This window comes from Haemaphysalis longicornis, unplaced genomic scaffold (assembly GCF_048455015.1).
Source record: "Haemaphysalis longicornis isolate Haplotype H1 unplaced genomic scaffold, Haemaphysalis longicornis Haplotype H1 scaffold_147, whole genome shotgun sequence".
NCBI lineage: Eukaryota > Metazoa > Arthropoda > Arachnida > Ixodida > Ixodidae > Haemaphysalis > Haemaphysalis longicornis.
Genome location: NW_027526253.1, coordinates 72,446 through 86,841, shown reverse-complemented (window position 1 = coordinate 86,841; position 14,396 = coordinate 72,446). Strand labels below are relative to the sequence as shown.

Sequence of the window (14,396 nt, the reverse complement as noted above, 5' to 3'; positions counted from 1 at the left end):
TTGTAGCAGAGTCCTTCAATGCTTTTCTGGTCACGAAACTTCTCCGTAACGCTATGGGAGAGCTTCATATGGGGCCAACGCTCCCGCGCGGTGGCGCTACGAGTCTGGTGAAGGCGGCTTGGACGGCGGCGGCCGTATTTGCAGTGGGTTGGAGCGCGAGCTTGCTGGTGTTTTTTCTTTCTAAACTCATCACGAAGGGCAAACTATGTGAACTACCATGCCTCTGACATGCTGTGTACCTGGTTGCCGCTCTGGCTATCGGAATACAATGGAAAAGGCTTCGTTATTCTTCCTCCCAAGCGAACGCGAACAACGCGACAGGTGGAAGCGAGCCATTCCACGACACGAGACGGACGCTTTCAGCTTCGAGTCGAAGGCCGTTCGTGTGTTCGGGAAATATTTCGACCCCACGGACATTATTCGAGCCGATGAGTTCAAAACAAGTGGACAACCTGTGCTTCTGCAGCGCGAGAAGCTGAAGCTCCGCGTCGCCCGGATATTTGAAAACCTGCCGGCGTATCTTCTTACGAAGCCCAAGCCACGATCGCGCCCACGAGAAAATCCGTCTGCTAAACGTCGTCGCGTTTCGTCGCCGCACAAAGATCGCACTGAAGCTACTGTGATTTTGGTTATCCAACGAGATATTTTGAATTTGTAAAGCGGAGCATGGCTATCTCTGCCTGCATATATATATATAAATTTTACTTGCCCGCCGCGCTTGCCCAGGGGCAAAGGCGTTGTGCTGATAAGCCCAAGGAAGCGGGTTCCCAGCCGCTTTTCTGGTGGAGGCGAAAAGAGAAAACGCTTGCGTGTTCGAGATTTCGGCGCAAGTTAAAGATACCTGAGTGGTTAAAATTAATCTGGAGCGCTACACAACGGCGCGCGCCCTATTGCCTGTGTAGCCTCGACACGTTAAACGTCACAATCAATCAATCAATCAATCAATCAATCAATCAATCAATCAATCAATCAATCAAGGTTTTTTCACTTGCCGTTTGGGTGGGAGGGGTGTGACAGGCACTTGCCTATGAGAACAGCCGAGAAAGTAGCTCAAAACTGTAGCATTTACTCCTACCCTGGCCCCTCCGCGCGCCCATTATTCTGCTTCCATTTCGTGAGCGTTTTTTTCCCTGCTGTCCACGCTAACTTTCCGAATCTCGATTATTGTTTTACATTATTAGCGTGCTATAAAATAGCACAAACACAGCGCTAACCCAACGGGCTGTACGTTTGCACACCTATTTGTTCAGCGCAGCATGTTGCGCCCAGGGCTGAATACAGATTTAATTCTGGCGCTAGTTCACTCAAATCATGCAGGTGGCTGCAAAGGCTAGTCAAAAATTGAAAACGCCATATGTCCGCCTTTTCGCAGCGAGAACGTAGTGGTGCCTGCCGGAATGAACGAACACTGCAACATATGCGCCTCAGTAACACCCGTGGTCTTTCCTCAGTTTCACAGCTGCGCTACGGGACAACAAATGACTCAAAAACAACAACTGACTGACTCAAAAACTGACTCAAAAACTTCGCTCGCATTTTTACTGGTGGAAATGAAGAGCAGATGAAAGTAGGCGCGTGCCGACGGAGAAACAGCCGGCCAGCAAGCGTCGTCGACCGCCGGCGAAGCCTTCACGCAGAGCCTAAGGCTCTGCCTTCACGTTAACAGGGGCGATCCTAGCGGCAGCTTTTGTCCCTGAATGAAACTTCGGCCGGAGTTTCGTGACCAGAAAAGCATTGAAGGACTCTGGTTGTAGTAAGAGGCGATGCTAGGCAAGCTTCCTCGACGGAATGTAAGCGAGCAATGATTGAAACCAACCGAAAATGCTATAGGCGATACTAAACAAATTATATAACCCCAAGTAATACTACGTGTCAGTGCGGTTGGGATGTTCGACGATCCGGTTTTTGCTGTTGTAGCGTATTGTGTTATCGAGATCGTAACGACTTCCTTACACGCGACCCTACATTAATGACGAAATGAAACGATGTCTGCTCAACAGGTTCGGTGTTCACCGAGTTACGTTCATTGGTAAAATGCACGATTAAGCGGTTTCACGTATTATTAAGTTAATAGTGGAACGTATGCCCCAATTAGCGAACGATCACGAATACAACGCCCAGTGACCCAATATCTGAGCTACACGCAAAAGAGGTTAATCCTTACCGAGCAGACAGCGAGCACCGCATATTGGTTATTTTAAGAGACATTGGCTGGTCAATCATTACATGGACCAACTGATCAGATGGAGCGATTGATTGACTCAACATGCCAACGGGTCTTGATCTACAGTCATGCCGATGAAGAGAAAAGAAGCCCGGAGATTCTTTCAACGGAGTCATTCACTTGCCACAGAATTTACCCCTATTGACTCTTGCGGAGAGAGTCAAGGTGCTCTTTTTAGAGACTCCCGGGATGCCATCACACCAAGAGTCAAGAGAGAGTATCCAAGGACTATGTAGGACGTTGTCGCTACGTCTCCAAATCTGTGAACAGAGTACAGTTGAATACTCTGTGACTCCAGCAAACAGATTCCCCCGACTCTTTTTAACAGTCTCGGGAGGACTATTAGACCAAAAGTCGAGTGGGAGTATGCGTGAGTCTAGGGCGAGCAGCCCGCATGACCCGCCACCGACACTACGCACCATGTTCAGGTGCATCTTGATGCCGCGCGTGATAACCAGGGGCGAGCGCCGACGGATCCTCTTGACGGCGCACAGGCGACCCCGGTAGACGCCGACGGGAGCGTACAGCTGATGCGAGTAGCGGAATTCGGGCTGCAATGACAGGGACAGCTGGGATGACGCCGTCGGCACCGGCGCCAGACCACCGGTCTGCGTGCTGCCATCGCCGTTGCTGCTTTCTGCCTGTCCACCACTTCCAGCACCATAGCTCTGGAGAGAAACGTGTAGACATAGGACGTGATATTCCACTGTCGCAATCATTAAATAACGCCTAAAAGCCATACGCCTAACCGGTTTTGTGCGATTGGGTACATATTTCACAGGGAGAACAGAATGTGTAGGCCCAGAGGACCAAGCGGGTTACTTTTTTAAGGGGCGAAGCGCCTTAGGGGCTCGGGCAATCTGCGTTTCCTGCCGGCATCTTATGTCTTCAAGGTAAATGAAGCTGTCAAACGATAGTCAAAAACAAGTGTATAATGGATAAAACAGGTTCAAAATGAACTAACATGATTTAAACTAATTTGAAATACAGGAGTAATCAGCATTTAATAACCGAAAATTCCTAAATTCCGTCTCAAAATTGGTTTCAAACGCCAGGTTTTCTCCTCTAAAGCGTATTTCTTAGCATGCTGCGGCGTGTGACACGAAAACAACTTACGGCTAGTTCTTTATGCAATTGCTTAAATCCCGTTAAACGCAAGAGAGGGCGCCACCGCCTTAGCAAGCGCGCGATTGCTCCTCCCACCGGCACTTTTTCGGCGCCCAATCAGCGCACGGCGTGTGGCAAGAGAGGGACTTACAATCTTTGAATACATCCGCCCCTCGCCAGATTTTACGTTAGTGGAGACGGCCCAGAATTTTTAGCCGTAGAATGCCTTTGAAATTTTATGTTAGCATTACATTTCTGTAAGCATTACATCTGTTGCACGTACCAAACCCATCTTCGATTTTGTTCTGCATGCCCGCTGTATAAATCGAGCAGATATCTTTACGGTTTGTTAAAAGGTCCAAGACACACGGAAGACAAATTCATCTTGGTTTGTTCTTTTCGGCGTCACTGGAAAAAATTCAGTTGCGAGGGATTGGCCAAAATAACAAGACCAGTCACTTGCTAGGTAGAATTGGGTGGCCATATGTCCCGGGCCCGTACCCACGTTTTGCACGCGTTTTCACGCGTGGATCATGTCCATGCTGGCGGGGGAAGGGGGGAGATGGACCATACGTAGACTGTATGTGTAACGTGCCACGAACGCCGGCTCGTTTGCCTCCTATCCAACTTCCTTGCTTGCTATCTCGGAATATTCAAAATCGCACTTCACGTGCTTGACTACTTTCTCAAAGGGATGCGCGTCTACTAAATTTTTTTTACAGCGTAGCTGTTCGTATTTTTTAAATGGAGAGCATTTCAGTAACTCACGATGTCACCTGCGTTGACGTCGGTAGTCGTAGTCCGCACCCCTCCCCCTACACTATATAAAAAAATACTATCCGGCGCCTGGTTTCGATCCCTCGACCCTGCGGGCGGAACGCAATGCACATGGTGCTCTGCCAACTGCGCCACAAAGCCGACACAGAATGGGAGGCTACGAACGCGCCTTATATCCTTGACTCATTCAAACTACGTCAAGAAGCTGCTGATACAACGCATTCACTACCACCAACTTCACAAACACTAAACGTTAACGCAATACACCCACCCCCCTATGCGACGCATTTACTCGAGTCCCCCTCGCGGGGAGATGGGACCGCCAAAAACAACGCGTTGTGGACTGCGCAGTAAGGTGCCGGCACGTGCGAGAACCGCTCGCGCTGTTCGTTCCAGGCAGGGGGCGCGCGAGCACTGCGAAGGCGGGAAATTTGAACTGCTTTGGACAAACCTCCGTTCAATTCATCAAGAGAGAAGTGAGACAGGGAGGCGAAGAGCGTGATGGGTAGTAGCAGTAAGCGGATAACGGTGCCACAGGCCGTTATGGCGAATCACTGCTCTGCATTTACGACAGCTTTCACGTTGAGTGGAACGGCTTTAATTTTTTACGGTGTCTGTGCGCAGGAAGGGAGCAAGCCGAAAGCTGCAGGAAGGAAACACCAGCCAACAATAAAATGAACGCTACACAGTCGCTAACGTTTCACTCAACATCAGAGGGTACGTAACCCTATCGACTTTTATGCCGATGACCACGTGAACATATGAAAAACGAAAGCTCGAAGGCCCGCCACGAACACGTGCACAGCCAACCGGCGACCACGTGGACATCGCCGGCCAACAAGGCGCCGTAGGTTTAGCACGAAGACAGAACGAGAGACGGAGGGTGTAGAACGAGTAGCTCGGAACCTCACATCTTCGCTGGCTATCCGCACCTATAGGACAGGATGGCTCCTCGATATGCTAACCGAAGCGTATATGGCCAGGGTCCCGTGTATTTTTTGTCTGCGAACAAGACACTCTCAAGGCTGCACGTATATTTGAAGTGTGACGTGTCCTATAGCGCGATGCGTTGGCAAGAAATCGTCCCGGGGTGTGTTATATCAGTGCGCCGTCACCACCAAAGTCACACGCCCTTCAAAACGTTAGTTTGCACCCCAAGCTTATATACATCTCATCACTTGGATGCGCATCTTGAACAGGTTAGCTAGTAAAATCATGCACTCCTCCGTCTAACGACGACGACGGTTGAACGCGAAGCTTTCTCGTGCGGGATTCTTTGGTTGTCATCTGGGTTTGGAATTTGACTCGCAGTTATAAGTTGGACTTTGACTTGTTGAACTTTGGCTTTGACTCGCACCCAGTTTGGACTTTTGATTGAAGCGGCTTTTGCTTTGACCTTTCACCATTCGATTTCGCACGAAGAAAGATTCGCGTTCAACAACCATCGCTGTTAGACGCAGGGGTGCTAGGTTTTTAGATGCGACGCTGAGAGGAGCATCTCTTGCCGGCGGCCCTGTCCTGCGTGCGTCCGTCGTCCGCGTCCGCACAGCTGCGTCTCTCATCCGCTCGCCTCTTCTCCCCTCTCCGATAGCAAACACTCTCTCCCAACACCTGCGGTCGCGCTGCGCGCGGCTGCACAGGTGCAGTACTGTCTCTCTCCGCGGTCTCCTCTCCTTCGGGCGCGCTGCGCATAGAAGCGGAGTGCCGTGCTCCGTCCGGTCTCTCAGTCGACGGTCGTCCGCGCTTGCGCTTGCGCTTGCTCTCTTGCCGTACCCGACGATTGCTTGATGCGACGCCAATAGAACCCTCTTCAGCGTCGCATCACGCCAGGGTTCCCGCGAGGGGAGGTGGGCGTAATTTTCTGTCTAATTTTGCAAGTCCATGCACTCCTCTCTAAATTCGAACTGCGTCGATCGGTTGTGTCGGGATGTCGCGATCGGAGAGACGTCGGCTTCATAACGCGAGGGACCCGGGTTCGATTCCCACCACGGGAAGTGCTTTTTTTTCACTTCACTTCACCCACGATCATGATAATTTTGAGAGGTAGTTGGCTTTCCTGCAGCGTATTTTGACGCGACATACGCCGTCAGTGAGACATAGACAGCTTCGCTTTAAATAGGTACCATTAGCAATATCCAAGCATAATTTAGACCTGAAGCTTATACGCATATGCGTTTTGAGTGGATTCTAGTTATGAATGGGCGCCATTTTCAAGATCAGTGGAGTCAAAAAAAAAAAAAAAAAGCAGCACCTCCACTCCGTGGATGATGGCGAGGGTGCGGTGTACGGGGAATCGAAATGACATGCAAGTTGCGCCCCGAGTGACATCCTTTTCGCGCCTTGACTGTCATTCGATTTGAGCCGTGAGTTGCACTTAAATTATTCCCTAAATTAAACTGCAACTCACGGCTCAAATCGAATTTCGCTTGCTTTTCGCTTGATGGTGGTGTGCGCACGGATGAACGCGGACGGACATTGGGAGGTCCTAAGGTACCCCGCACCGTTACAGGCGAGGGGGTAAGCCGTTTGACTCTCGGGTACTAACTCACGGTCGTAGCCCAATGGGTGTCTATATGAGCACGGGCGCGGACGGACATTGTGCGGTCCTAAGGTATACTCCGCAACTAATAAATGTCTTTCATTCGGATGACAGCTGTTAACGCTTTAAAAAAATTACCTTGTACCTTTCACCTAACTTCTGCCTCACCCCTATGTCGTTAAGGGGGGTCATGGAATGGTTTGATTCTACTGTACACATAGTTTACGGACGTTCTCTTCTAGCTTTTTGGTGTCAAGATCGCCGAGCTATAAGGAACGCACGTATGGCAAAGCTGGGCACCTTGACGGCGACCGCGTGCGTGCCGCCTCCGCCCATCTGTATCTCGTGGAAGTCGACCTTCCAGAGAAGCCTGTCCAGCGCCTGCTCGTGGGCCCAGTACCTGAAAAGGAAGGCACCAAACATGCGCGCATGCGCTACATCACATGTACTGCATGGATTCGTTTCATTGCCATGAGAGTAAATTACGTTGAAGAGCTTTACACTAAATGGATTTACGTTACACGTTGTCTTCTCTTCTCTGTTCAATTCAACCAGACACATCAAACTGTACTACCCCGTTACCCGCCGCATTCCACGAAGCGTACTCCACGTTATCAGTTACATTACATGGTTGATGTGAATCTCGTTATATTTCTTCAATTAAACGGGTCACATTGCATTATTCGTAATTTTTGTTCCGTATACACAGCGCCTTTCACGCAGCGTTCGCAAACTCATACTTACGTCGAATAGACTTCAAGCCTATATTGCCACAGTTGTTGCTCGGAAACCTTTGAACCTATATTACTAGAGTGATCCGCTTTTACCAGACCAAAGCGCCGTTTTCAGCAGAAGGCTAAAGGTCTCCACTGGGGATCATTCACACTAAGCCTAATGGATCCCGACACTCGCCCTCCTCTAAGCGCGCACCTCGAGGACATTGCCATAGCTACAACATTGCAGCCGTTCACCAGTAACCTTCAGTAATCGTTTTGCTCGATGCCCTAAAACGGGATACTATATCTAAATACTTGTTTTTTCCCCCACTACTGTTTTTAACGCTATACATACCGTGTTTGCACGATTCTGACGCGCCCCCGATTTTAACGCGGAGGTAAATTTACTTGGGAAAATTCCCCCAAAAATTGTACGATGATATATATGAACTACGACTAGAAGTCCCACCGGAAATCGCGCGATGATGATGCTTAGCGGGTTCCCCTTTGTAACGGGGTGGCGTTGCACAGCGACCTTAGTCTCAACGACACTGTACAGGTGCCGCCAGAAGTAACTGGAACACGGGAGCTGTGGCCGAACTGCATAGGAGCGCCGTGCAGCTGCACAGGCGGTAAACTACAGGAGCAGAACACGCATGCGTGCCTACCGACGTCGATAGCCACTCTTTCTTAACCCACTTCTTTTAACGCGGTTTCGAGCGCTGTTCGCAGAATATTGGTCTCGGCGATGGCGCTGATAGCAGACGTACCTCAAAATATTAGAAAAGAAAAATCATCACTTCAGATCCCTGCGATTGCGGCGCCTCTCCAGCAGCTCTTCTGCGATGAAAGTGTGAGCGACGCTTCTAGATACCGCCTCTGCTATCAGCGCCATCGCTGAGACCAGTATGGCGCGAATAACGCTCGAAGCAGCTTTAAAATAAGTGGGTTGAGAAGTATAGATGGGCAACACCGTCGGCAGGCGCGCATGCGTGTTCTGCTCCTGTTGTTTATAGCCGGTGCAGCTACACGGCGCTCCTATGCGGCTCGGTCACAGCTCCCGTGCTTCAATTACTTTTGACGGCACCTGTACAAGCACCTCGCAAAAGAAGGAAAAAGAAATCAGTTTTAACTAAGGAGGAGAAAATTCACGTCCATTCATAAGGCTGAGGCAAAGATTATTAAAGTCACCACATGTGCTGTGGCTCCTGTGCGGCTTCAAGCGATTTGCAAGAAAATTGGACAACACTTCACATGGTGTGGTCGTGCGAAGTTATGCACCAGCGGCATCTGGCCCCATTGCTTCTGACTGGCAATGAAAACAGCCGGCTTCAGAGTAGTGAATAACTTTGTTAGCCACATTTATATTCACGCAAAAAAAAAGTATTGTGCAGCCATTTCGTGTAATAATGCCTGGTATAGAAAATTGTGCTCAATAAGTTTTTCAGGAAAGTTGATTACGAGAATTGAAATGTGCCATAGGACAAAAAAAATTGACACAAAATGAAAATAAACAGAAGAAAAGTACCGAGCTTTGCCCTGTATATTTTTTGTGCTGTGGTTTTGCAGGTAACCCAGAAAGGACAACACCAACTAAAGCTGAGGACGTGGTGTAATAAAAACTCACTTTATATTGTAAAACAATACCATTGTTGATGTCTTCTTGCAAGGGTTAGAAACAACAGCCTGTCTTCGACCTTTTGCATTCAAACTTACTTTTGAATAACCTGCAAACCATGTAAAACAGTTACCCGAGTCATCTTGTCTTCTTTTTATTTAACGGTGGGGGGAGGGGTGCTTTTTTTTCTTTCAGCTTGTTTTAAGTTAACGGTTTGATTATTTATTTAGGCATTCACGAGTAGACATATTCTAAGTCCAACTGAGTAGCCATGTTCCGATTTTTATTATGCTAAGCATCACACTCTGCATGCTCATCACGAGCACGGACGAGTTGCATGAGTGAATGAAGATAACACGGAACTATATTATCAGCATGTGACCGCCTAAGAGGCCACATACTTGAGCACAATAACGGGCATCTTATGTGGCATGGTAATAGCTGTTGCCCAGAAGGTGGGCAACGTACCACAATTCAAACTGAATAGACAGTTCGAGTTTGTCCAACTTTTTATTGTAAACACGCGCAATTTCGGCAGAAACAAGAGATTAATTATAAAGTAGCCAGTGACATGAAAGCGGCGAAGTTCCAACGGTAGGTCACGAAAAGCACGCAACACTGAAATGTCATTGGTCCGTTAGCGTAACTAGATAAAACTGAATAAAAGACCCTAGAGCCACTGAACAAGCGTAGCTTAGGGTTCGTTGTGCGCGGCCATCAGCGCACGTTCCTCCGCACCTCGTCCAGTTCGTGCCTCGCCTCACGCAGCTGTCTCTGGATTTGAGCCTCACACACTTCGTACAGCTTGCGTGGTCTGTTCATGGCGCGCTCGAACTGCAGCGTCATGTAATCGAGGCGCGTCATGTCGCGCTCCTTCTTGCCCAGTTGAATGAAGGCGCAGCGTTGAATGAAGGCGGAGCCGGTGGAACGCGAGTGCTGCTCGACCGGGTCGTCGTCGGGCTCCCAGCGGAACATTTCCTTGAAGCACACGTAGCAGCGTGCGAGGTCCGGCTCGTTCTCGGTCGGGCAGTGGTAGAAGCCTGCCTCCGCCATCTTTTCCGGCGTGCACTTGATGTTGCCCGTCAATGGCCACTGCGCAAAAGACGCCAGTCGGTTTTCCTGCAGGTCCATGTCGAGGTCGGTTCGATGCCGCAGTACGGTATTGAGGGTCAGGTCGACGGCCATGGCGCAGGATGCGCAGGGTAGATGGACTGGTTGATGTGCAGGGTAGCGGAAACGCGGCACTACCACGAAACTTAAACGTACCCAAGACGACTGCACGCAACGACCACGGAGCAAGAACATATATAGGCGGGGAAACGCCCCCAATTCGGCAAGCGCGGACGAGCGATCAGATAATGTCACACTGATAACCAAGGCCGACTGCAAACCTTCGCAGCTGTGACGGCGAAGGAGAGGGCAGAGGCACCTGACGGACGAAATGACAGCGGCAAAAAATTCAATCCGTGGCTGCGCAGTGAAATGCCTATCGCGGCGGCTGCGGCGCGGGTTTCGCTAGGAACAAAAGAGTCGAGAACGGGTCCAGTTGGAAGAGATTCATTGCGGTGAAACAGCGCGCAAAATCGGGACACAAGAGAAGAAGACGACTGGAGCCGTTGATAGCCAGTTGATAGTCAGCGCTCGGGTTGTTGTCTTCTTCTCTGGTGTCCCGCTTTTGCGCGCTGTTTCACCGCAATGATCGCTGGGAAGTATCGTTCCCTCCCCTGCCTTGTTCTTGATGAGCATGTGACCCAAGTCTACAGCGCAAAGTCTACAGCGCAAACATTGTCCAGACGGAAACTAAGTACGGTGCAGTGCGTACGAAGGTCCCGTCAGCCCGCCACCAAGCTCGTGGCAAAGGACAACTATACTCGGTTACAACTCAAGAATGGCACCACCTCATGTAGTGTATCACTCCGCCAAAGCGCCGGATCCGTGACGTCAGTGCGCGCGGTTTTCTATGAAGGGGTTTTCTATGAATGCGTGATATCGTCTGCCTTGTCTCACGCAGTTTGTTTGTCGTCACTGGAGTCGTTTATAAGCATATTAAGTCCAAAGAATCACGGGAACGGCTCACGCCATGTTCAAAATATTCCCAGTAACGCCCTACTTGCGCCGCGCGGAGAAACATCCGGCTACGGTGATAAGGCACAGCGGCAACTTACGGTGCCGTTCTTAAGTTTTCACCGAGTATAGTGTCACTATATAAGGTATCAGAGTATCGCCACTGAGGCACGCAAGCCAGCAACGGCGGCCATTTTGGTGTTTATCACTGTTGCAAGATTGCCGTTCCTATACGTCCTCGGCGCTAACTTCAACCGGGTGGTTTGTTAACAACACTGCCAAAGATGCAGCGAAACGGCGTCTTCGTACGCACTTCTGCCACCGAAATGCCGTTACACGCGTTATCTTTGATTCGCGTTCGGAACGATGTCAGTCGCGCGCAGCCGCAGAGCAGGGAGCAGAAGCTAAGGCTTCCAGAGTTGACAGACTAAAACGCATAAACATCAAAACGGCATTATCTCTATGCCATGAACCGTCGCGGTGTAAACAAATGTCCCGTGATGCGAACTGACAAATGATCATGGCGGCGGCACGGAACAATAGGAGAAAAGAGTGCCGATACTCTGTAACTTTATCCAGCGACACTAGTGACAACATAAAAAGAAACTGTTTCTGACAGCGCCTCATAGATAGCGCTATATCGGTAGTGCATATAGCAATTTCCGGTGGGACTTCGTTACGTAGTACGTATAGCATCCTCCAAAATAATCTGACGCCGATTGTACCCCTCAGATGTACAAGTCATAAAACCAGGCAGAAGGCACTTGACGCATGCAACTGTGGCAGCAAAAATCTCTCGTGCAATAAACTTGTTTATCCAGATTTTTCCGACATTGAATGTGTAGCCGGGACTCATTGAAAGCGTTTGCTATTCTAAGCGCCTTCACCTTCGTAATCCAGATTTTTCCGACATTAAATGTGTAGCCGGGACTCATTGAAAGCGTTTGCTATTCTAAGCGCCTTCACCTTCGTAGTCGCCATTGGAGAATGGGCAGGATTGGTACGCAAAAATTTACGCTTGTGATGCTGACGGATTGCTTATGCTGGGTTGATTTGGGTTTCGGGATGCTGCCGCCAGCCGCTTTTGAAGCCGATTTTGGTTTTGAGCCCAATCACAACGCGCAAACAGATTTGAAGGCTATTTCTAGCGAAAAAAGGTGCTCGTTAGAATCGTGCAAATACGTCACACTTCATTTCCCTTCTCCGCAGCGTAGCATGACGGCGAACTTCTGTTGGCGTCCTCTCTGTGTTTTCCTCTCTAACAAAGAGCTCTCATCTGTCTATCTTGTTTTGTTAAACATACTTTTATACGACAGCAGCAGTGCACTACGATACTGGCTCGTCACTGCCATCCGTTTAGCGCCAAAAAATACTGCGCCCGTATTATTGCATAGGTTGCGGGTTATTTCGCGGGAAATCCAGCAGCCCCATGTTCGACAGAGTTTTCAAATTTTCAAACACCGTTGTTGTTGTTGGTGTTGGTGGTGGTGGTGATCATGATGATGATGATGACGGGCTGTACGAGCGCGACTCACCGGTACGCCGCAAATCCACAGATCGACAGGAGCACGAGGACACCGCAGGACACGCCTCCAAGTATCTTCCGAACTTCACAGCGAGCGTGCGTTGGGAAAAAAAAAAAAGTTGGGGAAAACCAGCTATGCATAAGTGGCGGGGGTGTGTGACGGCAGGGTTGGTGTAGGGAAACATTATTAACAGTGGAGCTGTTGTAGCTGGCCGTAATGTGTGGGGCATAACGCGTAAGGCTATGTTGAGACTACTGACTACTGAATACCACAGACTACTACAGTAGACTACAGACTACTGACGCGAAAGCCATATCGTGATCTATGTACTTAAAGAAACGGCATATCACGCAGTTCGGTTGGCTGAGAGGTGGAATGACGTCATTCTTTAAAGTTATTACGGCAGTTGCGGCAGCGGTCTGAGCCAGGCCTATAATTCGTTAAAAATACCAACAAAATACCGTGCGCACGTGACTTCTAGCGACTGCCCAGCGTCCACGGCACGCGCAGTGGTTTTAGCAAAAACAAACAAACAAACAAACAAAAAACCGGCGAAAACCCAGAGGAGCGCTTCGCGTGGCCTAGCAACCAACAATGCCGCAGCTGGCGCAACAACTGCTCCACGGAACCTCGACGCAAACACAGCGCATGCGTCGTGCACGTGCGCGCTGCCGCCGCGCCCCAGCTGTCGTAAAGCGCTGCCGCACCTGTAATGCTTGGCCTGAAAAACACGAAGATATCGGATGCATATGACGATGACTGCTACTAGCACAGAGCAAAGTGACGACGGAACGTGTAAATAAACAATTTAAAACTTGTACAAATGCGTAATGATGTGTCCTTCAGTTCTCACGTAGAAATAAATCCTGCAGCTTCACTATGGTTCAAGCCCTGCGCGACTTAGTGGGGCTCTTCGATTTACAGTCTCGGACTCACCGCGGATAGTCCGTGGGTAGTCCGAGGATTCCCCGAAGCCATAGGGATACATGGGAAAATCGAATGCCGGACTGCTTCTCGGGGAGTCCGCGGTGAGTTCGAGACTGTAAATCGAAGAGGCCCAGTGTAAGCTTCGCCAGTTTTGTACGTCCCATTTCTGTAAAAGCGCAAATGGTTAGAAATATCCATATGAAAATGAGATAACGCCACAGAATTGCATTGTAATCAACTTCCGAGCCTTACGCGCAGCCTAGCAGCTATAAAGAGCTGTATAACGACGTTCGCAATTATGCCGAGCAGGACTGGAATGTGGAATAGGGTGTTCCATTGAGAAAAATGTGCACGCATGCGACAAAGCACACGCTTTGCCCTGTGAGGGTTTTCTGCGCGTTAAGCCTATTTGCGCCACACCTTCATCTTTGAACCCAGAAAGCTTTTTGTTGGAATGTCGGGAACTTCCGTCGCGACATGTGAGCAATATTTGATTATACAGCTCACGTATACACTTCTCCCCGCTGAAGCCGCACGGCGGTTCGTCTTTTGGCGGCATCCCGTTGATCCAGTCGATGGTGTCGAACAGGTTCAGAATCTAAAGGGTAAAGTAGGAAAAACGCGGGAAAATTAAAAAGCGGAGTTATGACCTCGCAAAAATCAGCTTCAGTGCTTAATTTCGCTAGCTTCTTCGCCTGGTTGGTTTTTGACGCGTATACCGCTGCTTTCCTGATCATTTACGATTAAAGCATTATAAACGACGCCTGATTTACTTACCGATTGGTGGACTGGGGCGGTATTCTCGTAACTGTCCCTTTTGAAAACGTCCCTTTTGAGTCCCTTTCATCGTGACGTACTTCCGGTTAAACAGTAGGCATTGGCAGTAGGTTTGCCGCGC

At 49.5% G+C, this 14,396-nt stretch overlaps 1 protein-coding gene across 1 annotated transcript in view; it reads right to left on the bottom strand.

Moving 5' to 3' along the window:
- The window catches only part of LOC144165680 (guanylate cyclase 32E-like), a 64,433-nt gene that overhangs the window by 27,641 nt on the left and 22,396 nt on the right, over window positions 1–14,396 (bottom strand). The window contains exons 9-14 of the mRNA XM_077695490.1: window positions 14,006–14,096; window positions 9,720–10,192; window positions 9,080–9,090; window positions 6,971–7,047; window positions 4,813–4,869; window positions 2,644–2,801 (exon numbers count right to left, since the gene is read on the bottom strand). Of these exons, the coding sequence (XP_077551616.1) occupies window positions 2,644–2,801; window positions 4,813–4,869; window positions 6,971–7,047; window positions 9,080–9,090; window positions 9,720–10,192; window positions 14,006–14,096 (867 nt within the window). The remainder of the gene's footprint in view (window positions 1–2,643; window positions 2,802–4,812; window positions 4,870–6,970; window positions 7,048–9,079; window positions 9,091–9,719; window positions 10,193–14,005; window positions 14,097–14,396) is intronic.